Source organism: Oncorhynchus gorbuscha, linkage group LG23 (genome assembly GCF_021184085.1).
Source record: "Oncorhynchus gorbuscha isolate QuinsamMale2020 ecotype Even-year linkage group LG23, OgorEven_v1.0, whole genome shotgun sequence".
Taxonomy (NCBI): domain Eukaryota; kingdom Metazoa; phylum Chordata; class Actinopteri; order Salmoniformes; family Salmonidae; genus Oncorhynchus; species Oncorhynchus gorbuscha.
This window is the reverse complement of record NC_060195.1, coordinates 49,089,476-49,116,368: the sequence shown is the minus strand read 5'-3', so window position 1 is coordinate 49,116,368 and position 26,893 is coordinate 49,089,476. Positions and strand designations below refer to the sequence as shown.

Here is a 26,893-nt window from a genome sequence, read left to right as displayed (position 1 = left end):
GTTCTTAACTGACTTGCCGAGTTAAATAAAAAAATATTATAGTTTACTCATATATTAGCCGATCAGAACATTTTGTTCGCATGTTATGTAGCTTAACAACTGAATGTTGCTCTTCACTCACATAGTAGCCTGTCCTACTCCTGACCAAAAGCCTGTGACATTTCTGAATCAATGTGATTTTGTTTCACTGAATCGGTCTGTATATTTGGTTAATTGATCTCTGGCTGGGCAAATGGAGGTGGTAGCTCATTTATTTGTGTGCTCATCTATCACTGACCAGAAACATTTAGCATGCAATAATGTAGACTAAATCAAGTGTATTATTTTGATCTTGCCTAATACAATCTATCCATCATCAAGCTGTGAGTGTGTGTCCTGTTTTATCTATAACGTAACTTTGCCTTGTTTAATATAATCAAACACTCATTCATTCATGTCATTATGCAACACGAGTCATTCATGCCTTTAAGTGATATCAAGCAGCGAGAGAGCCGTAGTAGGCTAAAAGGTGCACAGACACATAGTTCATTTTTTATTCACATAGCATGGCAAGCCCGAGTCCCGCCCTGCGCGACTCAATTCACAGAATTATGTTGGGGCTGAAAATAAGAACTCTAGTGGGGATTACAGACTGGGACAAGAACAAGTTGAAAGTGACTGTAGAGATGAGTGTCTGTGCGTGTGTGTTTGGTTTTAAACCAGAAGTCCTCACAAGGATGATAAAACAAGAAACATTTGGACAAGCGGGTACATTTCGCATGTCAGCACAAGGCTATTTAAAGGCTTAGATGTTAGGTTAAGGGCTACAATTAGAGTTAGGGAAAACAAGACTTTGAATAGGAATAAATCAGGTCCGCGCAGGGATAGTAAAACAAACGTGTGTGTGTGTATACTGTATGTTTTGGGGTATGTATGTTTGGGTATGTGCCTGGGTCTGTGAGTATGTGTGTTTGCTCTATATGGTGTTAAAGGCCCTAACTTGTACAGAAGTAGAATCTTAATTTGATCACCCTGTTGGAAATGTTTTACTTTGAAATGTCAGACTTAATTTACTGAAAATGTATCAACCCCAACAAAAATGTCCATTAATTATAATGCACATAATAATTCACATTTCCTGTTCTTGATATATGTGACAGTCGTGACTGATGATGCTGCAGTAGGTTGAAGGGCAGCAAAAACAGCATTACCATTTGCACTAGTAAATATAACATAATAACTTCTTTTTGTGTCTAAGGAAGTAAAAAATGTTTTACAAAAATGAATCTATTGAGATGGTTTGTCCTAAAAGCTTGTAGTATTTATACTGAACAAAGATAGAAATGCAACAATTTCTAAGATTTTACAGAGTTACAGTTCATATAAGGAAATCAGTCAATGGAAATAAATAAATTAGGACCTAATCTATGGATTTCACATGACTGGGAATACAGATATGCATCTGTTGGTCACAGATACCATAAAAAGAAAAGGTAGAGGCGTGGATCAGAAAACCAGTCAGTATTTGATGTGACCACCATTTGCCTCATGCAGCTTCGACACATCTTCTTCACATAGAGTTGATCACGCTGTTGATTGTGGCCTGTGTAATTTTGTCCCACTCCTCTTCAATGGCTGTGCAAAGTTGATGGATATTTTGGCGAGAACTGGAATGCGCTGTCATACACGTTGATCCAGAGCATCCCAAACATGCTCAATGGGTGACATGTATGGTGAGTATGCAGACCATGGGAGAACTGGAACATTTTCAGCTTCCAGGAATTGTGTACACGACATGGGGTCGTGCATTATCATGCTGAAACCTGAGGTGATGGCGGTGGATGAATGGCACGACAATGTGCCTTAGGTTCTCGTCATGGATTCTCTGTGCATTCAAATGGCCACCAATAAAATGCAATTGTGCTCGTTGTGTGTAGTTTATGCATGCCCATACCATAACCCCACCACCACCATGGGGCACTCTGTTTACTATATTGACATCAGCAAACTGCTCGCCCACACAACGCCATACATGTGGTCTGCGGCTTGAGGCCAGGTGGACATACTGCCAAATTGTCTAAAATGACATTGGAAGTGGTGCTGTTTAATCATCTTCTTGGTATGCCACACCTGTCAGGTGGATGGATTATCTTTTTGTGCGTATGGAAAATGTCTGGGATTTTTTAATCAGCTCGTGAAACAAGGGACCTACACTTTACATGTTAAGTTTCTATTTTTGTACAGTGTGTTATGCAGGTGAATGAGGACCCAAAAGCGACTTGGCGAAAACAGAGTTTTTAATCCAGAAAGAAACTTTACAAAACAAAAAGCATAATACTACTCGTAAAGACGAGAACAGACTGGAGACTTGATCGAGAACTGCAGGTTGCCTCGGGAAGGCACTTGAACCTAGCAGACTCAGACACCTGCTCACCACGCAGCATCTGAGGGAAACACGACACGACAGGGCAAAACATAGACACAGCACGGTGAATTATAGATAAGGATCCGACGGGGCAGGAACGGAAAACAAGGAGAGAAATAGGGACTCTAATCAGGGAAAAGGATCGGGAACAGGTGTGGGAAGACTAAATGATTGATTAGGGGAATAGGAACAGCTGGGAGCAGGAACGGAACGATAGAGAGAAGAGAGAGCGAGAGAGTGAGAGAGGGAGGGGGAGAGAGAGGGATAGAAAGAGGGAAAGAACCTAATAAGACCAGCAGAGGGAAACGAATAGAAGGGGAAGCACAGGGACAAGACATGATAATTAATGACAAAACATGACAGTACCCCCACTCACCGAGCGCCTCCTGGCGCACTCGAGGAGGAACCCTGGCGGCAACGGAGGAAATCATCAATAAGCGAACGGTCCAGCACGTCCCGAGACGGAACCCAACTCCTCTCCTCAGGACCGTAACCCTCCCAATCCACTAAGTATTGGTGACCCCGTCCCCGAGAACGCATGTCCATGATCCTACGTACCTTGTAAATAGGTGCGCTCTCGACAAGGACGGGAGGGGGAGGGAAGATGAACGGGGTGCGAAGAAAGGGCTTGACACAGGAGACATGGAAGACAGGATGGACGCGACGAAGATGTCGCGGAAGAAGCAGTCGCACAGCGACAGGATTGACGACCTGGGAGACACGGAACGGACCAATGAACCGCGGAGTCAACTTACGAGAAGCTGTCGTAAGAGGAAGGTTGCGAGTGGAAAGCCACACTCTCTGGCCGCAACAATACCTTGGACTCTTAATCCTGCGTTTATTGGCGGCTCTCACAGTCTGTGCCCTGTAGCGGCAAAGTGCAGACCTCACCCTCCTCCAGGTGCGCTCACAACGTTGGACAAACGCTTGAGCGGAGGGAACGCTGGACTCGGCAAGCTGGGATGAGAACAGAGGAGGCTGGTAACCCAGACTACTCTGAAACGGAGATAACCCGGTAGCAGACGAAGGAAGCGAGTTGTGAGCGTATTCTGCCCAGGGGAGCTGTTCTGCCCAAGACGCAGGGTTTCTGAAAGAAAGGCTGCGTAGTATGCGACCAATCGTCTGATTGGCCCTCTCTGCTTGACCGTTAGACTGGGGATGAAACCCGGAAGAGAGACTGACGGACGCACCAATCAAACGACAGAACTCCCTCCAAAACTGTGACGTGAATTGCGGGCCTCTGTCTGAAACGGCGTCTAACGGGAGGCCATGAATTCTGAACACATTCTCGATAATGATTTGTGCCGTCTCCTTAGCGGAAGGAAGTTTAGCGAGGGGAATGAAATGTGCCGCCTTAGAGAACCTATCGACAACCGTAAGAATCACAGTCTTCCCCGCAGACAAAGGCAGACCGGTAATGAAGTCTAGGGCGATGTGAGACCATGGTCGAGAAGGAATGGGGAGCGGTCTGAGACGACCGGCAGGAGGAGAGTTACCCGACTTAGTCTGCGCGCAGTCCGAACAAGCAGCCACGAAACGGCGCGTGTCACGCTCCTGAGTCGGCCACCAAAAGCGCTGGCGAATAGACGCAAGAGTGCCTCGAACACCGGGATGACCAGCTAACTTGGCAGAGTGAGCCCACTGAAGAACAGCCAGACGAGTGGAAACAGGAACGAAAAGGAGGTTACTAGGACAAGCGCGCGGCGACGCAGTGTGCGTGAGTGCTTGCTTAACCTGTCTTTCAATTCCCCAGACTGTCAACCCGACAACACGCCCATAAGGAAGAATCCCCTCGGGATCAGTAGAAGCCACAGAAGAACTAAACAGACGGGATAAGGCATCAGGCTTGGTGTTCTTGCTACCCGGACGGTAAGAAATCACAAACTCGAAACGAGTGAAAAACAACGCCCAACGAGCTTGACGGGCATTAAGTCGTTTGGCAGAACGGATGTACTCAAGGTTCTTATGGTCTGTCCAAACGACAAAAGGAACGGTCGCCCCCTCCAACCACTGTCGCCATTCGCCTAGGGCTAAGCGGATGGCGAGCAGTTCACGGTTACCCACATCATAGTTGCGCTCAGATGGCGACAGGCGATGAGAAAAATAAGCGCAAGGATGAACCTTATCGTCAGACTGGAAGCGCTGGGATAGAATGGCTCCCACGCCTACCTCTGAAGCGTCAACCTCGACAATCAATTGTCTAGTGACGTCAGGAGTAACGAGGATAGGAGCGGACGTAAAACGTTCTTTTAGAAGATCAAAAGCTCCCTGGGCGGAACCGGACCACTTAAAACACGTCTTGACAGAAGTAAGAGCTGTGAGAGGGGCAGCAACTTGACCGAAATTACGAATGAAACGCCGATAGAAATTAGCGAAACCTAAAAAGCGCTGCAACTCGACACGTGACCTTGGAACGGGCCAATCACTGACAGCTTGGACCTTAGCGGAATCCATCTGAATGCCTTCAGCGGAAATAACGGAACCGAGAAAAGTAACGGAGGAGACATGAAAAGAGCACTTCTCAGCCTTTACGTAGAGACAATTCTCTAAAAGGCGCTGTAGAACACGTCGAACGTGCTGAACATGAATCTCGAGTGATGGTGAAAAAATCAGGATATCGTCAAGATAGACAAAAACAAAGATGTTCAGCATGTCTCTCAGAACATCATTAACTAATGCCTGAAAAACAGCTGGCGCATTGGCGAGACCAAACGGCAGAACCCGGTACTCAAAATGCCCTAACGGAGTGTTAAACGCCGTTTTCCACTCGTCCCCCTCTCTGATGCGCACGAGATGGTAAGCGTTACGAAGGTCCAACTTAGTAAAGCACCTGGCTCCCTGCAGAATCTCGAAGGCTGATGACATAAGGGGAAGCGGATAACGATTCTTAACCGTTATGTCATTCAGCCCTCGATAATCCACGCAGGGGCGCAGAGTACCGTCCTTCTTCTTAACAAAAAAGAACCCCGCCCCGGCCGGAGAGGAAGAAGGCACTATGGTACCGGCGTCAAGAGACACAGATAAATAATCCTCGAGAGCCTTACGTTCGGGAGCCGACAGAGAGTATAGTCTACCCCGAGGAGGAGTGGTCCCCGGAAGGAGATCAATACTACAATCATACGACCGGTGAGGAGGAAGGGAGTTGGCTCGGGACCGACTGAAGACCGTGCGCAGATCATGATATTCCTCCGGCACTCCTGTCAAATCGCCAGGTTCCTCCTGAGAAGTGGGGACAGAAGAAATGGGAGGGATGGCAGACATTAAGCACTTCACATGACAAGATACGTTCCAGGATAGGATAGAATTACAAGACCAATTAATAGAAGGATTATGACATACTAGCCAGGGATGACCCAAAACAACAGGTGTAAAAGGTGAACGAAAAATCAAAAAAGAAATAGTCTCACTGTGGTTACCAGATACTGTGAGAGTTAAAGGTAGTGTCTCAAATCTGATACTGGGAAGATGACTACCATCTAAGGCAAACATGGGCGTAGGCTTGTCTAACTGTCTGAAAGGAATGTTATGTTTCCGAACCCATGCTTCGTCCATGAAACAACCCTCAGCCCCAGAGTCAATCAAGGCACTGCATGTAGCACCCGAACCGGTCCAGCGTAGATGGACCGACATAGTAGTACATAGTAGTACATCTAGATGAAGAGACCTGAGTAGTAGCGCTCACCAGTAGCCCTCCGCTTACTGATGGGCTCTGGCCTCTTACTGGACATGAATTAACAAAATGTCCATCAAATCCGCAATAGAGGCACAGGCGGTTGGTGATCCTCCGTTCCCTCTCCTTAGTCGAGATGCGAATCCCTCCCAGCTGCATGGGCTCAGTCTCAGAGCCAGAGGAGGGAGATGGTTGCGATGCGGAGCAGGGAAACACCGTTGATGCGAGCTCTCTTCCACGAGCCTGGTGACGAAGATCTACCCGTCGTTCTATGCGGATGGCGAGAGCAATCAAAGAGTCCACACTGGAAGGAACCTCCCGAGAGAGAATCTCATCTTTGACCAATGTGTGGAGTCCCTCCAGAAAACGAGCGAGCAGCGCCGGCTCGTTCCAGTCACTAGAGGCAGCAAGAGTACGAAACTCTATAGAGTAATCCGTTATGGATCGATCACCTTGGCATAGGGAAGCCAGGGCCCTAGAAGCCTCCCCACCAAAAACTGAACGGTCAAAAACCCGAATCATCTCCTCTTTAAAGTTCTGGTAATTGTTAGAACAATCAGCCCTTGCCTCCCAGATAGCTGTGCCCCACTCTCGGGCCCGGCCAGTAAGGAGTGAAATGACGTAAGCAACCCGAGCTCTCTCACTAGAGTATGTGTTGGGTTGGAGAGAGAACACAATATCACACTGGGTGAGAAAGGAGCGGCACTCCGTGGGCTGCCCGGAGTAGCAAGGTGGGTTATTAACCCTAGGTTCCGGAGGCTCGGCAGGCCAGGAAGTAACAGGTGGCACGAGACGAAGACTCTGGAACTGTCCAGAGAGGTCGGAAACCTGAGCGGCCAGGTTCTCCACGGCATGGCGAGCAGCAGACAATTCCTGCTCGTGTCTGCCGAGCATGGCTCCTTGGATCTTGACGGCAGTGTTACGAGCCTCTGTAGTCGCTGGGTCCATTCCTTGGTCGGATCCTTCTGTTATGCAGGTGAATGAGGACCCAAAAGCGACTTGGCGAAAACAGAGTTTTTAATCCAGAAAGAAACTTTACAAAACAAAAAGCATAATACTACTCGTAAGAACAGACTGGAGACTTGATCGAGAACTGCAGGTTGCCTCAGGAAGGCACTTGAACCTAGCAGACTCAGACACCTGCTCACCACGCAGCATCTGAGGGAAACACGACACGACAGGGCAAAACATAGACACAGCACGGTGAATTATAGATAAGGATCCGACGGGGCAGGAACGGAAAACAAGGAGAGAAATAGGGACTCTAATCAGGGAAAAGGATCGGGAACAGGTGTGGGAAGACTAAATGATTGATTAGGGGAATAGGAACAGCTGGGAGCAGGAACGGAACGATAGAGAGAAGAGAGAGCGAGAGAGTGAGAGAGGGAGGGGGAGAGAGGGATAGAAAGAGGGAAAGAACCTAATAAGACCAGCAGAGGGAAACGAATAGAAGGGGAAGCACAGGGACAAGACATGATAATTAATGACAAAACATGACACAGTGTATATTGGCAAACCCAAACTTAATTCCAGATTGATCTACCAAAATGGGCAATCTATTTATATTTTCATGGTTCAATGAATGAGCCCTAGAAAGCCTGGTCCCATATCTTGTAGTGCTCCTGCCAACTCCGTTGCTGTTATTGTCAAGCCAAACATGATAATTCCATAAGGAGTTGGCAAGAGAGCAGAAACCGATTGCCACCTAGTCTAAGCCCTAGACTTCTTGAGTAAGAATCTGCAGTGCCCAAACTTGAGGCCTACTAGCTGGTTAATGGATGTCAAGCTGATGTCAGGCAAAAAAGAATAGATTGTTCCTGCTGTGTTGTAGAAGGTATTAATTGACATCTTGGCATGTATCTAAATTATTAATAAAGTATGATAGAATGTTGATGTTTGCTCTGTGAAAGATGGACATAAGGATGTACTATTTCTGACTAGTATAATAATGTGTTTATATTTTGTTTCCTAGGAGATAACAATGGATGGCCCCATCTTTTTGACAAGTATTTTGGGATACCCAACATCGACATCGGGACCAAGTCTGATAAATGTTGTAAGTACTGTATATGAAATTTCATAAATGTACTGTATCCCCTTTTTCCAATAACTATTATGCGTATAAGTTGAGTCAAATGTTTTCAAAGAACCTATAAGCAAGTGCATTAGTGCAGAACAACAACCATTCTGCCTACTGGATCAGTGCTTTGAATTTTTTTTTTAATCCTTTTTGGCAGTTCTATAACTTCGCTACTCACAAGCAGTATAGGGGAACATTTCTTCAAGTCTTCTTGAGAGAAATACACCAAGCAAATACAGTGCCTTCAGAAAATATTCATACCCCTTGACTTATTCAACATTTTGATTTGTTACAACCTGAATTTAAAATTGGTGAAATTGATTGCTTTTCGCACCCATCTACACACAATACCTACGCGCAATCCACAATGGCACAAAAGCCAAAACACAGGTACTCACACGCAAAAAACAAACATAGTAACAATAATGGACAGCCCAATGGAAAATAAAGGGCACATATATACAAATACTAATCAGGGGGATTAGGGGACAATTCCGTAGGGATCATGACAACAGCCTTATTCTAAAATGTATTAAATCATATTTGTCCCTCGTCAATCAACACACAATACCACATAATGAAATTGTAGCAAATGTATACAAAAAAATAATATTATGACATTTACATAAGTATTCAGACCTTTTACTCAGAACTTTGTTGAAGCACCTTCGGCAGCGATTACAGCCTTGAGTCTTGGGTATGACGCTACAAGCTTGGCACACCTGTATTTGGGAATTTCCCCCATTCTTCTCTGCCGTTCCACTTAAGCTCTGTGAAGTTGGATGGGGAGCGTTGCAGCACAATTATTTTTATGTCTCTCCAGAAATGTTCAATCAGTTACAAGTCTGGGCTCTGGCCGGGCCACTCAAGGACATTCAGAGACTTGTCCCGAAGCCAGTCCTGCGTTGACTTGGCTGTGTGCTTAGGGTTGTTGTCCTTTTGGAAGGTGAATTTTCGCCCCAGTCGGAGGTCCTGAGCGCTCTGAAGCAGGTTTTCATCAAGGATCTCGATGTACTTTGCTCTGTTCATCTTTCACACGATCTTGACTAGTCTACAGTCCCTGCTTCTGAAAAACATCCCCACAACATGATGCTGCCACCACCATGCGTAACCGTAGGGATGATGGTACGTTTCCTCCCGAAATCACTCATGGCATTCAGGTCAAAGAGTTCAATCATGGTTTCATCAGACCAGATAATCTTGCTTCTCATGGTCTGAGAGTCCTTTAGGTGTCTTTTGGCAAACTCCAAGTGGGCTGTCATGTGCATTTTACTGAGGAGTGACTTCCGTCTGGCCACTCTACCGTAAAGGCCTGATTGGTGGAGTGCTGCAGAGATGGTTTTCCTTTTGGACGGTTCTCCCATCTCTACGGAGGAACTCTGGAGCTCTGTCAGAATAACCATCGGTGGCCAGCTCTAGGAAGAATGTTGGTGGTTCCTAACTTATTCAATTTAAGAATGATGGAGGCCACTGTGTTCTTGGGGACCTTCAATGCTGCAGAAATGGTATCCTTTCCCAGATCTGTGCCCCGACACAATCCTCTCATAGCTTGGTTATTGCTCTGACATGCACAATCAACTTTTGGACCTTATATAGACGTGTGCCTTTCCAAATCATGCCCAATTAATTGAATTTACCACAGGTGGACTCCAATTAAGATGCAGAATCATCTCAAGAATGGTCAATGGAAAAATACAATCCTCCAAACTAGCTTCAATGCCATACAACACTCTTTCCATGGCCTCCAAATGTTCTTAAATGCTAGTAAAACTAAATGCATGCTCTTCAACCGATCGCTGCCCGCACACCCGCCCGCCCGACTAGCATTACTACTCTGGACAGTTCTGACTTAGAAAATGTGGACAACTACAATTATCTAGGTGTCTGGTTAGACACTGGTTAATGTGAGTCTGGAAGGACATTAAGCATCTCCAATCCGAAATTATGTCTAGAATCTGCTTCCTATTTTGCAACAAAGCCTCCTTCACTCATGCTGCCAAACATACCCTCTAAAACTGACTATCCTACTGATCCTGACTTCGGCGATGTCATTTACAAAATAGCCTACAACACTCTACTCAGCAAATTGGATGTAGTCTATCACAGTGCCATCTGTTTTGTCACTAAGGCCCCATATACTACCCACCACTGCGACCTGTATGCTCTCGTTGGCTGGCCCTCGCTACATATCCGTCGCCAAACTCACTGGCTCCAGGTTATCTATAAGTTTTTGCTAGGTAAAGCCCCACCTTATCTCAGCTCACCGGTCACCATAGCAACACCCACCCGTAGCACGCACTCCAGCAGGTATATTTCACTGGTCATCCCCAAAGCCTTTCCTTCCAGTTCTCTGCTGCCAATGACTGTAACAAATTGCGAAAGTCACTGAAGCTGGAGACTTATATCTCCCTCACTAACTATAAGCATCAGCTGTCAGAGCAGATTACCTTTCACTACACCTGTACACAGCCCATCTGTAAATAGCCCACCCAACTATCTCATCCCCAGATATATATATATATATATATATCTTTTTGTTGCTCTTTTGCACCCCAGTATCTCTACTTGCACATCATCATCTGCACATCTATCACTCCAGTGTTAACGCTAAATTGTAATTATTTCGCCACTATGGCCTATTTATCGCCTTACCTCCTTAAGCTTACTACATTTTCACACACTGTATATAGATTTTTCTATTGCCTTATAGACTGTACGTCTGTTTATCCAATTTGTAACTCTGTTGTTTTTGTTGCACTGCTTTGCTTTATCTTGGCCAGGTCATAGTTGTAAATGAGAACTTGTTCTCAACTGGCCTATATGGATATATAAAGGTGAAATAAAAAAAAATGGAAAGAAACAGGATGCACCTGAGCTTGAATCCATTTCAGAATAAGGCTAACAAAATGTGGGAAAAGTAAAAGGATCTGAATACTTTCCGAATGTTAGAATCAACTTTGACAGCAATTACAGCTTTATGTCTTTCTGGGTAAGTCTCTAAGAGAGATCTGGATTGTACAATATTGTTTTTATTTTTTACACTTATTTAACTATGCAAGTCAGTTAAGAACAAATTCTTATTTATAATGACAGCCTAGGAACAGTGGGTTAACTGCCTTGTTCAGGGGCAGAACGACAGATTGTTTTTTACTTTGTCAGGTCGGGGATTTGATCTTGCAACCTTTCGGTTACTGGCGAAAACGCCCTAACCACTAGGCACAGCCCCAATATTTGCATCTTATTATTTTTTAAATTCTTCGAGCTCTGTCAAGTTGGTTGTTGATCATAGGTAGAAAGCTATTTAAGTTTTCCCATAAGCTGATTTAAGACACAACAAACTCGGCCACTCGGGAACATTCAATGTCGTCTTGGTAGTCTAGGAGGAAGGCCATAAAAGGTAGGCCAGCCGATAGAGATTTGTCTTAAGGTCAGTTTTAATAGCAACCTGAATAGCCCTGAGTTTATCAGGAAATGAGTTCCATGGGCGTGGGAGGAAAAGGCACGGCCCCCCGTTATTCGGAGCCTGGTCCTGGGGGCATGGAGCAGTTTTGCGTGGCTTGAACGGAGGGTGTGTGGAGGTTCATAGGGGGAGAGTAGGTCTGACAGGTAGGCGGGGCTGACGCCATTTAGGGCTTTGTAGACAAGGAGGATCATTTTATAGTCAATTATTTGAGGAACAGGTAGCCAATGGAGAACAGCAAGGAGAGGGGTGATGTGAGTAGACTTTTTAGTTTGTGTCAGATCCAAGAGGCACTGTTTTTTTTTTGTTCCCATAATTCTGGAGAAAATGAATGCATGGCTTAGCCTTTCTGCGTCAGATGTGGTGAGAGATTTAGGCGGGAGAAGTTCTTCAAGTGAAAGAATGACGTTTTACAGACGTGACTACTGTGGGCATTGAAATAGAGTGTGGGGTCAAATTTCATACCCAAATTAGTGATGGCTGAGGAGAGGGGGATGATGTGTCCATGTTTGTGGGGTAATAATTATCATATATGCATATTATATACACCTCACATGCGACTCGTAATAAGACTATGCAATTAATGTTAACCAAGTCAATTAAATGAGGTATGATTTAGCAATATGCAAGAGACAATAGTTGTTACAGTAATTACTTTATAAAATGTATGGTTTCACATACAAATCATGAAGCTTAAGTTACAAAGCATTGACAAGCCTTACATGGCATTTTTGTAAACTTGATCATAGAGAGTAAGAGAAAGAAACCATGGCTTGCACCATGGCCCATAGCTCATGGGAGAGGTATCTCACCAGTGCAGGTCAGGAACAGAAGAGAAATAGACAATGAATCTAAGACCCTTTATAACATCTGAGTTGTTTGGATACAAACATCTGATTTGTTGACCAATAGCATTCCTGTAAAGTTAACATCCAATCAAAAGACAACATAGCCTCTGCTTCTCAAATGTGCGACAGATTGGGGGTTGGAGAGACAATACAGAGAAGGCTGAATTCCTGAGAAGAAAACCACACACCGACCCCTTGTAGGACACTGCAGGTTAAGGTGGACTCCTCTGATTTTGCCTCACCTGTACTGCTTGCGGTTAGAGAGGTAGGAGGTGAACCAGTTAAGTGCAGTCCCACAAATGGCAGTGTGCTCTCTGATGCGCTGCAGTAGAATGTTGTGATCTATTGTGTCAAAGCACCGAGGTCCAGAATAATCAAGATGGTGGAGGATCCTGTATCTGCAGCATTGAGCATTTCATTTACAACCTTCACCAGGGCTGTCTCAGTACTGAACATGAGTGTAAAGCCAGATGGGAGAGCCTGATAAAGCTTGTAAGCACTGAGGTGCAAGTGAAGCCGTGGGTTATGAGCCAGCGTGGGGTTGGGGGATACAATGTTTTGTTGAATTGCGTTGATTTTAGCCTTGAAGACTTAGCAAATCAGTTGCATTGTTCGGTAGTTGTTCTGGGAGGGCGTCTGTAGGGTGGAGGAGGAGACTGATGGTAGAAAACAAGGTCCTGTGATTTCCTTGGTCTTAGTCTTTAATGTCAGAGCGGTCTTCTTTTAGTGATTTGAAATACATTACATGTTTTCTCATTTAGCAGACACCCTTATCCAGATTAACTTATAGTAGTGAGTGCATACATATTCATACTGATCCCCTGTGGGAATCAAACCCACAATCCTGTCGTTGCAAGCGCGATGCTCAACCAACTGAGCCACACAGGAAATAGCATGCTTGGTGGTAATTATAGGCCAGTAGGTGGACAGTAAGGCCAGTACTTCTCAACAGATGCTCTAAACTGAGGCCGTGGGTCTTCATGCTGCGCAGCTCCTCTGGGAACCATGGGGAGGACCGTTGGAAGGATACTTTACATGTTTTTTCAGGGGCAAGGCTGTTGCTTTGAGTGCTATTATATAGGTAGACCATTTCATAAGGGGTGGAGTCAAGGCAGTCAGTCAGCCTGTAGGGCAGAGTGAACAGTCTCCTGGAAGAGGGATGTGTCAAGGGACTTGATGTTTCTGAATTTAATATTGTGCTTAGGGCGAAGCTGAAGTGAAGGAGTCATCGTCACGGCCCTTTGGTCAGATACACCTAGCTCATGTACATCTAGGACTTCTCCAGTGATGAGGTTTAGTTGTATAACTGTTGGGTTCACCTTGGGGCCATGGTAGGGGCTGTATCAAATGTTGCTGTATTATAATAATTGATTATGCTTATGTTGTATTAATAGAAGGGGGAGAGTTATAAGACCCCTCCCTCTTTAAATTTATAGGGTCCTAGGGTTAGGGTTAGGGTTAGGGTTAGGGTTAGGGTTAGGGTTAGGGTTAGGGTTAGGGTCCTAAGGTTTAATATTGTTCCACAATTATTTTCTAGTCTCTTCTTCTTATAAAGAAATGGTCTGAGGGATGTGTGAATTATGGCAGTCAATACAGGGTGTCTATGACGAAAAAACCCTGCTGGGGAGTGAAAGAGAAAGAAGACTAGTCAGACATTCCACTGTAAATCAACTTGGGGAGTGGACATTTACTGTTGAGCCTTTAGATAACACTGAAACTATTGTTTGTATTTGTGTGTATGGATGGGATTGGTCTCGTGAGTAGAAGGTAATGATGTAGGCATTGACATCACTAAGGCTGGGCTTTGGGATTAATAAAATAACCTGGGCCCTTGACTATTTTCAGAACTTGCACGGAAACATGTTCCTGTTGTCAACTTCTGTCTGCAATTGCATTAATAAAGATGATTGATTTAATTGATTGATTTAATTAAATATATTGTCTGAATGCTAATTTCACCAATGAGCCAATAATTGACAAGGAACAAGGAACAAACCCCAACATTGTGGGGTGGGGATTGTGTGTGGGGACATTGACATGCTGTACCAGTCAAACACGTTCAGGAAGTCAGTAGCAGAGGAGCATTTTGTTGAATCAATGTGAACGAAATCACCTAGGATTACAGCATTGGAGAGGGAAGGACACAGAGGTGATCAGCTCAGAAAACTCTGTTACAAGAGACTTTTTTGGTAAGGCGAAAGATAAGTATCACAGTGAGAGAACTGGGAGTCTTCATTCTAAAAGCCATGTACTCAAATAATAAAGACACCAGGGCAGGCAACATTTTCAGATCAAAACAGTCTGTGGACAACAGCAAGACCACCACCCCTGCCATGGGCGCGAGCCTTTTCCAGATATTTAGTTTCATTGAGTAGGTATAAATGACCATTTCTATGCCATGTTTTCGTCAAACATATTAGTCCCAGGTCATTGTCAGTGATAAACTATTGTACTAGTAGAGACTTATTTGTTAAGAGACGATACATTCAACAGTGCCTAGTCTTAAAGGGGCCTCAGATAGAGGTGGTACATGGACTTTTTTAACAGGCCGCAGAGTCAGAATCTATGCTGTATAGATGGGGAAGAAAAGGAGACATACAGTTCTGTGTGGACTGTTTTATGAATGGAATTTGTACCGGCCTGTGAGCTTTTCTGTACTATAGAAATTGAAAAAGTCATTTTTTTGCTACTTACTCAGGGTTTGTTTAATCGTCTTGAGTAAAATATGCGAGTGAGTGTCCCCCATTTCTGTACTTTGTAGTCCTCAGGAGATGCAGGTATTAAACATAAAACAAAAAATATATACTTTGTTGGTGGCAGGAAAGTCCAATTGCTTAACTCATTTTAAGATTGATGTTCATAATTACTACATTAAAATGATCAGTACTTGATTAGCTACTCAAAAACAAAAGGTTATTCAAGAAAAAAATAAAAAAATAAATGAAAATTTTAAAAACAACACTAAATTGCAACTAAAATAGCAGAGCAATTACTGCCCTACAAAGGCAAAACGCAGTAACTACTAATTTTGTTAAAAATACTTAATCTAATTAATCTAATCTAAATTCTAATGGCTAGGTATATTCTCTGATTAATGTGGTATTCCTTACACTAGAACAAGCCAGGTGATAAGAATATATCATGAAGTATCAGAAATTGCTGTCTGCCTAGACAGAAAAAGACTTTGAAGTCAGATTTTGCTTAAAAGAAAATTATGCAGTGCTGCATTTTCCCTTTGTAGGGCAGAATAAGCCTAGGCTGCCATAAAGGCACCATGGCAACCATGGAATCTAATGGACAATAAGAGTATCACATTTATATAGTCCCAGTTGGTATTAGATACAGTGCCTTCTGAAAGTATTCATACCCCTTGACTTATTCCACATTTTGTTGTTGTGTTGTTATGTGTTAATAGCATTTAGACTACGTTACCCAGCAGGCTATGCGGAGTTTTCTAGCTGAAGTATATGTTCATTAAAAATAGTTAAACCTACGCCCCTGTTTGTCATTATATAAGGAACAAACATAAGGAGACATGAGGAGACAGAGAAAAGAAAGGAGTAACGCTGCAAATTTCCGCGACGAAAATGGAACATTCCACCACAAGTCAAGTGACGTGAGTAGTCGAAGATGCTAGCTTGCAAGAGCGAGGACAACGAGCCGCAAGCAGCGAGAGTGACAGCAGCGAGAGCGAGGCTGCATAGTTAGTAATCTGTTGACGAGCAAGTTGATGAGCAACATACTGAAGTAAGAGAAATTGACACTGTTCCTGTTCTCCATCATGGATAGGCTTAGTCCTCCTACTCCTATGCAGTTAACAGGCAATTTAGCTGACAATTGGAAACGTTTCAAGCAAGATTCAATATCTATCTAGCAGCCAGTGGTGCTGGGGGAGCTGATGACAAATTGAAAGCTTCCATTTTTCTGCATGTTATTGGAGAGGATGCATTGGACATTTACAATAGCTTTCAGCAAGACGAGGCAAACTTGACATTGACTGTGCTAATGGCAAAATTTGAGGGGTACTTTGTACCAAGCCAGAACGTCACGTTTGAGAGATACAAGTTTTTCTCATGATCAGAAACAAGGAGTCAGTTTTGACCAGTATTTGACTGAGCTGAACACACTGAGCAAAATGTGTGAATTTGAAAATCTGAAAGACTCACTAGTGAAAGACAGGATAGTCTGTGGCATACTTGATAATGGACTCAAGGAGAGATTGCTGCGTGAGCAAGATTTAACTTTGGATAAAGCAGTGAATATGTGTCAAGCAGCTGAAACCACCAGAGCGCAAGCTAAAGAGCTGTGCAGGGATGAGACGTCAGTGTATGCAATAAAAAGAGAGGAGCAATACACACAACGCCTTACAAAACAAAAACAAGCAAAAGAGAGAAATCAAAAACACTACATGTGTAAAATGTGGATTTATCCACAAGCCAAAAAATGCCCTGAATATGGCAAATCATGTAACAACTGTGGGAAAAATAATAATTTCTCAAAATGCTGCAAAGCTGAGGCTACAAAGAAAAAGCTTCACACAGTCGAGGAGATGGAAGAATTCTTTGTTGATTCTGTGTAAATATGCAATGCAGTAAATGCTGAATGGATTGTGCCATTGGCTGTGAATGAAACTGTAATACCATTCAAGCTTGATACTGGAGCACAGGTAAACCTGTTATCGCTGGATGACTACAAAACACTGAAGGTGAAGAGCAAAATACACCCGGTGAAAATGAAGGTTACTGGTTATACTGGGGAGAACATACCAGTCAAAGGAAGCTGCATCGTAACTTTACTTCATAAAGGAAAACAGTTCAGAGCACAGCTGCTGATTGTGGAAAAGAGTGTACAGTCTATTCTAGGAATATTGCATGTGGAAAGCTCAATTTGTTGAAAAGAGTATGTATGTAGTGACATCACAGACTGAAAATGACCAAGAATCAATACTGAGTAGAAGGATGTGTACTGATGACAAAATGACTCCAGTTGTGCATGCAGAAAAGTTCCATTTGCACTGAGGAAAAAGCTCAAAGAGGAACTCGGACGCATGGAAAAGATGGATGTCATCACAAAAATGGATGAACCTACAGACTGGGTAAGCTCACTGGTTATTGTGGTGAAAAAGAACGGCGATCTCAGGATGTCTAGACCCGAGAGATCTCAACAAAGCAATCAAGAGAGAGCATTTCAAGTAGCCAACCAGAGAAGAGATAATGTCGCAGTTTGCTGGAGCAAAGTGGTTCAGTAAGCTTGATGCCTCATCAGGATTCTGGCAAATGAAGCTAGATGATGCAAGCTCAAGGCTATGCACATTCAACACACCTGAGGGCAGGTACAGATTTCTTCATCTACCATATGGGATTCTCTCAGAGCCAGAGGTCTACCACAAGACAATCCACATGATCTTCGAGCACATTCCAGGAGTGGAGACTATGATGGATGACATCATCGTCTGGGGGTCCACAAAAGAAGAACACGAGGCGAGAGTGAGACAAGTGCTGGACCTGACACGGAAAGTCAACCTAAAACTAAACAAGGACAAATGCGAGTTTGGTGTGAAAACACTTACCTTCCTGGGAGATGTACTTTCAGAGGACGGAGTCAAACCAGACCAGAGGAAAACATCAGCCATCAATAACATGGAGCGGCCGAAGAACAAGGGCGATGTGAGACACTTCATGGGCATGATCACCTACCTTGCAAAGTTCCTACCTCTCAACTGTCAGCACAGTCCGCTCCACTCAGATGTCTTCTGGAACAGAAAAATTAATGGGAATGGTCCCATGAACAGGAAAACAGCTTCAAAAACCTAAAGAAGACAATCACAGAAGAGCCAGTGCTCAGGTTCTATGATCCAGAGAAAAGGACAAGGATTTCTGCAGACGCGTCACAGTTTGGCCTGGGAGCAGATCTTCTGCAACAGCATGACGACACATGGCAACCCGTCGCTTATGTGTCCAGAGCCTTGACAGGCGCAGAGACAAGGTATGCACAAATAGAGAAAGAACTACTGGCAAGCACATATGCTTGCGAAAGGTTTCACCAATACGTCTATGGACGAGACTTCGAAGTAGAAACCGACCACAAACCATTGGTGTCAATCATGTCTAAGCCACAGAATGATTGTCCAATGAGAATCCAGAGAATGTTGATCAGACTGCAAAAGTATGATGTGAAGATGATCTATACCCCAGGAAAGTTCATGTTTGCCGCCGACACTCTTTCTCGAGCAGTTGACAAGAAGGAGAGCTTCGACACACAGAAAAACACTGAGATTCAGGCCTACATTGACATGATCGTAGCATCACTTCCTGTGTCTTCTGAGAGAATGGAGCAGATCAAAAGAGAGACCACAGCTGACCAAACAATGACAGAGTTGAAAGAAACGACACTGATAGGATGGCCTGCACAGAAAAACAACTGTTCAAGGAGAATACAGGATTACTGGATATGCAGAGCAGAGCTCACCGTTGTGGGTGACATAGTGTTCAAAGGCAACAAGATTGTAATTTCCATGACACTACGCAAAGAAATGCTACAGAAAATACACAAGGGCCACATGGGTGAGTAAAAATGCAAACGACGAGCACGAGAAGTAATGTACTGGCCAAGAATGAACCAGGAAATCAGCCAGACCACTGCTTCAAGTGAACTGTGTTTGACCTATAGGACAAAGCAGCAAGCAGCTAATGCCTCATCCAGTACCCAACAGACCCTACTACAAAGTTGGAGTTGACCTTTTTGACTGCAATGGCAAAAGTCACATTGTTGTTACTGACTACTACTACCCTGAAGTAGCAACACTGCCAACTACCTCCAGCAAAGCTGTAATCATCTACCTGAAATCAGTCTTTGCAAGACATGGGGCTGCGTCTGAACTGTACTCGGACAATGGCCCACAGTTTTCAAGTTCTGAATTCCGATCGTTCGCTGACGACTGGGGATTCCGACACAGCACCTCCAGCCCCAACTACCCAAGGTCCAATGGTTTAGCAGAGAGTTCAGTCAAAATTGTCAAAGGTCTGATGAAAAAGGCACACAATGGAAAGGATTTCCTAAAAAATCTGATGCAGAACGGACTTTCACCTGCACAAATGTTGATGGGACATCACATCAGAACCAACCTACCCATCCATGAGGACTTGCTAACACCCAGAGGTGCTCACAAAGTAAAACTTGCAAAGGAAAAACAGAAAGACAAACAAAAGCAGCGACACGACAAAAGTGCAAGACACTTACCTGAACTGAAACCTGGAGATCATGTACGACTCCGAGACATCACTACAGGGAACCTGGATGCAGCAAGGGTGTGTGCAGAGAGAAGTTGCACCGCGATTCTATGAGATCCAAACGGAGCATGGATCACAATTTAGACGAAACAGAGTGGATCTAAGGCTGCAGCCATTCATTCAAGGGACTGAGGATCATCGGGAGGATACTGCTGAAGCGTCAAATGCCTTTAGAAATGGACAATTCAGTAAGAACACACTGACTGACAATGACCACTGTCCAGCTGTTTCAGGAAGCACTTCAGCAGAACGACCAAAATGGACTGTCAAAGCCCCTGAAAGGCTTATTGAGAATTGCTAAAAAATATATATATACAAAAAAGGGGCACCTGGACCGACTGTTTTCTTAATGTGAATAGAAACAGAGCCACAATAGAGTATTGTTTGACAGACTATATTTAGTTGGAAAACAATTTTATTTTTAAGGGAAAAAAAATTGGGGGAAAGAAATTGAATATGGCACGTTATGCAGGTTGAGTAAACAAATGTGTTGTGACGTGTAGTTACATAGAAAAGTAGTTTTCTTTTTAAGAAAAGAAGATGTGTGGTTATGTGTTAATAACATTTAGACTACGTTACTCAGCAGGCTATGCGGGCGCGGGAGTTGGTTAAAGAATGCCTTGCATGGCTAAACATGGAGTTTTCTAGCTGAAGTATATGTTCATTAAAAGTAGTTAAACCTACGCCCCTGTTTGTCATTATATAAGGAACAAACATAACAGTTGTGACAGCCTGAATTTAAAATGGATTAAAAAGTTTTTTTTCTCTCACCCATCTACACATAATATTCTATAATGATAAAGTGAAAATATTTTTTTAGAAATGTTTGCAAATCTATTGAAAATTAAATGGATAAATATCTCATTTACATAAGTATTCACACCACTGAGTCAATGTTAGAATCACCTTTGGCAGTGAATCTTCCTGGGTTTGGCTCTGGTTAGCACACCTGGATTATACATTATTTGCACATTATACTTAAAATAAATTACTCAAGCTCTGTCAAGTTGTTTGTTAATCATTTCTAGACAACCATTTTCAAGTCTTTACCATAGATTTTCAAGCAAATTTAAGACAAAACTAACTCGCCCAATGGGGAACAACATTCAATGTCGTCTTGGTAAGCAAATGTACAGTTTGCCTTGTGTTTTATGTTATTGTTTGTACTGAAAGGTGAATTTGTCTTCCACTGCAGACTGAACCAGGTTTTTGCATGTGCTTAGCTCCAGTCCATTTAATTTTTATCCTAAAATAGTCCCTATTCCTTACCGATGACAAGCATACCCATAACATGATGCAGCCACCACCAGGCTTGAAAATATGATTTAGAACTTGGCGTGTGTTGGATTTGCCCCAAACATAATGCTTTGTATTCAGCTTTTTTTCAGATTTACTTAATGCCTTAATGCAAACAGGATGTATGTTTTGGAATATTTTTATTCTGTACAGGCTTCCTTCTTTTCACTAAATAATTTAGGTTAGTATTGTGGAGCAACTAAAATGTTGTTGATCCATCCTCTCCTATCACATACATTAAACTCAAACTGTTTTAAAGTCACCCGTGGCCTCATGGTGAAATCCCTGAGCGTTTTCCTTCCTCTCCGGCAAATGAGTTAGGAAGGACGCCTGTATCTTTGCAGTGACTGGGTGTATTGATACACCATCCGACGTGTAATTACAAACTTCACTATGCTCAAAGGGATATTCAATGTCTGCTCTTTTTTTACCCATCTACCAATAAGTGCCCTTCTTTGCAAGGCTTCGGAAAACCTCCCTGGCCTTTGTGGTTGACTCTGTGTTTGAAATGTACTGCTCGACTGAGGGACCTTACAATTATTTGTATGTGTGGGGTACAGAGATGAGGTAGTTATTCGAAAATCATGTTAAACACTATTATTGCACACAGAGTGAGTCCATGTAACTTGTGACTTGTTAAAAACATTTTTACTCATTAACTTATTTAGGTTTGCCACAACAAAGGGGTTGAATACTTATTAGTTCAAGAGAGCTTTTCATTTTTTCTTAAAATCGTAAAAATTCCTAAAAACATCAATTCCACATTATGGGGTATTGTGTGTAGTCCAGTGACACAAAATCAACATTTAATCAATTTTAAATTCACACTATAACACCAAAATGTGGAAAAAGTCGAGAGGTTTGAATACTTTCTGAAGGCACTGTAGAATGCCGCGACCCGCCTGCCTGTGGCTCAAAATCAAATACTTGACCTTTTTCAAAAAATATATATATTTTTTTGTTCGGTTACAAAACTACATTTACGAAAAGTACACATCTACAGATTAGTTTTCAACATTGCCTGCTAGTGAGCATTCTCAGTACTTCGAAAAACGTAATATTGTAATATTCTCTCATGGCCCTTCTCACGACAGTGCTGGCAGCCACGTGAATGAGTGCTAGCTAGCTACTGACCGGAACATTAAGCAAGCCAAGACCAACAACACAAAAAAACTGACTATATACAGTAGCTACGAGTAGCGAGTAAAGTTAAAAACAGACTATACTAAACAAGTTAAATGTCTTACCTGTGATTAAATGTTTTCCACACACATAGCTGCTTGTAGCCTACTTGGACACATTTCACACTCTCTCATGCCGAATAGACTGAAGCCACAGGGCTCTTCTTGCATGCTCTATTTCCTTTCGTGGGAGCATTGAGAACCTGTGTGTCCGGATTTTTTACCTGGTTACATGTACAGTCGTGGCCAAAAGTTTTGAGAATGACACAAATATTAATTTCCACAAAGTTTGCTGCTTCAGTGTCTTTAGATATTTTTGTCAGATGTTGCTATGGAATACTGAAGTATAATTACAAGCATTTCACAAGTGTCGAAGGGTTTTATTGACAATTACATGAAGTTGATGCAAAGAGTCAATATTTGCAGTGTTGACCCTTCTTTTTCAAGACCTCTGCAATCCACCCTGGCACGCTGTCAATTAACTTCTGAACCACATCCTGACTGATGGCAGCCCATTCTTGCATAATCAATGCTTGGAGTTTGTCAGAATTTTGGGGTTTTTGTTTGTGCACCCACCTCTTGAGGATTGACCAAAAGTTCTCAATGGGATTAAGGTCTGGGGAGTTTCCTGGATCTTGGACCCAAAATATCGGTATTTTGTTCCCCGAGCCACTTAGTTTTCAATTTTTCCTTATGGAAGGTGCTCCATCATGCTGGAAATGGTATTGTTCGTCACCAAACTGTTCCTAGAGGTTGCTCTCGGAAGATGTGTTGGTACCATTCTTTATTCATGGCTGTGTTCTTAGGAAAAATTGTGAGTGGGCCCACTCCCTTGGCTGAGAAGGAACCCCACACATGAATGGTCTCAGGATGCTTTACTGTTGGCATGACACAGGAGTGATGGTAGCGCTCACCTAGTCTTCCTAGTCTTCTCACCTAGTCTTCTCCGGACAAGCTTTTTTCCGGATGCCCCAAACAATCGGAAAGCAGTCCTGGCACTTGCTGGACTTCCTTGGGTGCCCTGAAGCCTTCTTCCCAACAATTGAACCGCTCTCTTTGAAGTTCTTGAAGATCCGATAAATGGTTGATTTAGGTGCAATCTTACTGGCAGCGATATCCTTGCCTGTGAAGCCCTTTTTGTGCAAAGCAATGATGACGGAACGTGTTTCCTTGCAGGTAACAATGGTTGACAGAGGAAGAGCAATGATTCCAAGCACCACCCTCCTTTTGAAGCTTACAGTCTGTTATTCAAACTCAATCAGCATGACAGAGTGATCTCCAGTCTTGTCCTTATCAACACTCACACCTGTGTTAATGATAGAATCACTGACATGATGTCAGCTGGTCCTTTTCTGGCAGGGCTGAAATGCAGTGGAAATGTTTTTGGGGGATTCAGTTCATTTTCATGGCAAAGAAGGACTTTGCAATTAATTGCAATTCACCGATCACTCTTCATAACATTCTGGAGTATATGCAAATTGCCATCATACAAACTGAGTCAGCAGACTTTGTGAAAATTAATATTTGTGTAATTCTCAACTTTTGCCCACGACTATACATTGAACAACATCAGCTTTTCTGTAAATATTATATTATTACAAAACATGTACAAAGTTTGCTCTTTAACAATGGGGTTCAATAGGAAATAATGTTTCTTTTCCCTAATTTGTGGGCGTGGTCGAGGGGAATTACGTGAATATCGCCTTGGAGTATTGGGCCTTTCGTCAAATGTGCATATAGCACTCTGTGTTGGATGTGGGTCGTGCTTATGCTCAATTGGTACTCTTCAAAAGTATTGGACCCAAAAACACAATCCCAGTCCATTTGCTATCCTTGACGTTTAGATTTTAAAAATGAATAGATTTGGTGGATAGTTATTTTGACCTCCCCACATTAGAATTGGAAGAGGAAGTGTAAATTAACATAGCCTTGTCATGTTTGTCATTTATTATCATGTCTTGTCCCTGTGCTCCCCATGCTATTCGTTTCCCTCTGCTGGTCTTATTTGGTTCTTTCCCTCCTTCTATCCCTCTCTCTCCCCCTCCCTCTCTCACTCTCTCGCTCTCTCTTCTCTCTATCGTTCCGTTCCTGCTCCCAGCTGTTCCTATTCCCCTAATCATCATTTAGTCTTCCCACACCTGTTCCCGATCCTTTCCCCTGATTAGAGTCCCTATTTATTCCTTTGTGATCCGTTCCTGTCCCGTCGGTTCCTCGTTTTGTATTCACCATGCTGTGATTGTGTTTCGCCCTGTCCTGTCGTGTTTTTTTGCCTTCATCAGATGCTGCGTGTGAGCAGGTGGCTCTATCAACTACGGCCTGCGCCTACCCGAAGCGACCTGCAGTCTGTGGCCGCTTCTCTAGTTATTCCCCTCTACAGACTAGAGGATTTTTGTTATTCCCTGTTTGGATTTAAATAAACTCTGTTTCTGTTAAGTCGCTTTTGGGTCCTCTTTCACCTGCATGACAGAAGGAACCGACCAAGGAATGGACCCAGCGACTTCAGACGCTCGTTACACTGCCGTCGAGATCCAAGGAGCCATGCTCGGCAGACACGAGCAGGAATTGTCTGCTGCTCGCCATGCCGTGGAGAACCTGGCCGCTCAGGTTTCCGACCTCTCTGGACAGTTCCAGAGTCTACGTCTCGTGCCACCTGTTACTTCCTGGCCTGCCGAGCCTCCAGAACCTAGGGTTAATAACCCACCTTGCTACTCCGGGCAGCCCACTGAGTGCCGCTCCTTTCTCACGCAGTGTGAGATTGTGTTCTCTCTCCAACCCAACACATACTCTAGAGAGAGAGCTCGGGTTGCTTACGTCATTTCACTCCTTACTGGCCGGGCTCGAGAATGGGGCACAGCTATCTGGGAGGCAAGGGCTGATTGCTCTAACAAATTCCAGAACTTTAAAGAGGAGATGATACGGGTTTTTGACCGTTCAGTTTTTGGTGGGGAGGCTTCTAGGGCCCTGGCTTCCTTATGCCAAGGTGAACGGTCCATAACGGATTATTCCATTGAGTTTCGCACTCTTGCTGCCTCTAGTGAGTGGAACGAGCCGGCGCTGCTCGCTCGTTTTCTGGAGGGACTCCACGCAGTGGTTAAGGATGAGATTCTCTCCCGGGAGGTTCCTTCAGATGTGGACTCTTTGATTGCTCTCGCCATCCGCATAGAACGACGGGTAGATCTTCGTCACCGGGCTCGTGGAAGAGAGCTCGCATCAACGGTGTTTCCCTGCTCCGCATCGCAACCATCTCCCTCCTCTGGCTTTGAGACTGAGCCCATGCAGCTGGGAGGGATTCGCATCTCGAATAAGGAGAGGGAACGGAGGATCACCAACCGCCTGTGCCTCTATTGCGGAGTTGCTGGACATTTTGTTAATTCATGTCCAGTAAAAGCCAGAGCTCATCTGTAAGCGGAGGGCTACAGGTGAGCGCAACTACTCAAGTCTCTCCATCAAGGTCCTGTACTACTTTGTCGGTCCACCTACGCTGGACCGGTTCGGGTGCTACATGTAGTGCCTTGATAGACTCTGGGGCTGAGGGTTGTTTCATGGACGAAGCATGGGTTCGGAAACATGACATTCCTTTCAGAGAGTTAGATAAGCCTACGCCCATGTTCGCCTTAGATGGTAGTCATCTTCCCAGTATCAGATTTGAGACACTACCTTTAACCCTCACAGTATCTGGTAACCACAGTGAGACTATTTCTTTTTTGATTTTCCGTTCACCGTTTACACCTGTTGTTTTGGGTCATCCCTGGCTAGTATGTCATAATCCTTCTATTAATTGGTCTAGTAATTCTATCCTATCCTGGAACGTTTCTTGTCATGTGAAGTGTTTAATGTCTGCCATCCCTCCCGTTTCTTCTGTCCCTACTTCTCAGGAGGAACCTGGCGATTTGACAGGAGTGCCGGAGGAATATCATGATCTGCGCACGGTCTTCAGTCGGTCCCGAGCCAACTCCCTTCCTCCTCACCGGTCGTATGATTGTAGTATTGATCTCCTTCCGGGGACCACTCCTCCTCGAGGTAGACTATACTCTCTGTCGGCTCCCGAACGTAAGGCTCTCGAGGATTATTTGTCTGTGTCTCTTGACGCCGGTACCATAGTGCCTTCTTCTTCTCCGGCCGGGGCGGGGTTCTTTTTGTTAAGAAGAAGGACGGTACTCTGCGCCCCTGCGTGGATTATCGAGGGCTGAATGACATAACGGTTAAGAATCGTTATCCGCTTCCCCTTATGTCATCAGCCTTCGAGATTCTGCAGGGAGCCAGGTGCTTTACTAAGTTGGACCTTCGTAACGCTTACCATCTCGTGCGCATCAGAGAGGGGGACGAGTGGAAAACGGCGTTTAACACTCCGTTAGGGCATTTTGAGTACCGGGTTCTGCCGTTCGGTCTCGCCAATGCGCCAGCTGTTTTTCAGGCATTAGTTAATGATGTTCTGAGAGACATGCTGAACATTTTTGTTTTTGTCTATCTTGACGATATCCTGATTTTTTCTCCGTCACTCGAGATTCATGTTCAGCACGTTCGACGTGTTCTACAGCGCCTTTTAGAGAATTGTCTCTACGTAAAGGCTGAGAAGTGCTCTTTTCATGTCTCCTCCGTTACTTTTCTCGGTTCCGTTATTTCCGCTGAAGGCATTCAGATGGATTCCGCTAAGGTCCAAGCTGT

The 26,893-nt window shown here is 43.9% G+C and overlaps 1 protein-coding gene across 1 annotated transcript in view; it reads left to right on the top strand.

The window, feature by feature from the left end:
* The window catches only part of LOC124010684 (relaxin receptor 1-like), a 106,699-nt gene that overhangs the window by 39,480 nt on the left and 40,326 nt on the right, over window positions 1-26,893 (top strand). The window contains exon 2 of the mRNA XM_046323343.1: window positions 8,047-8,130. Within this exon, the coding sequence (XP_046179299.1) occupies window positions 8,047-8,130 (84 nt within the window). The remainder of the gene's footprint in view (window positions 1-8,046; window positions 8,131-26,893) is intronic.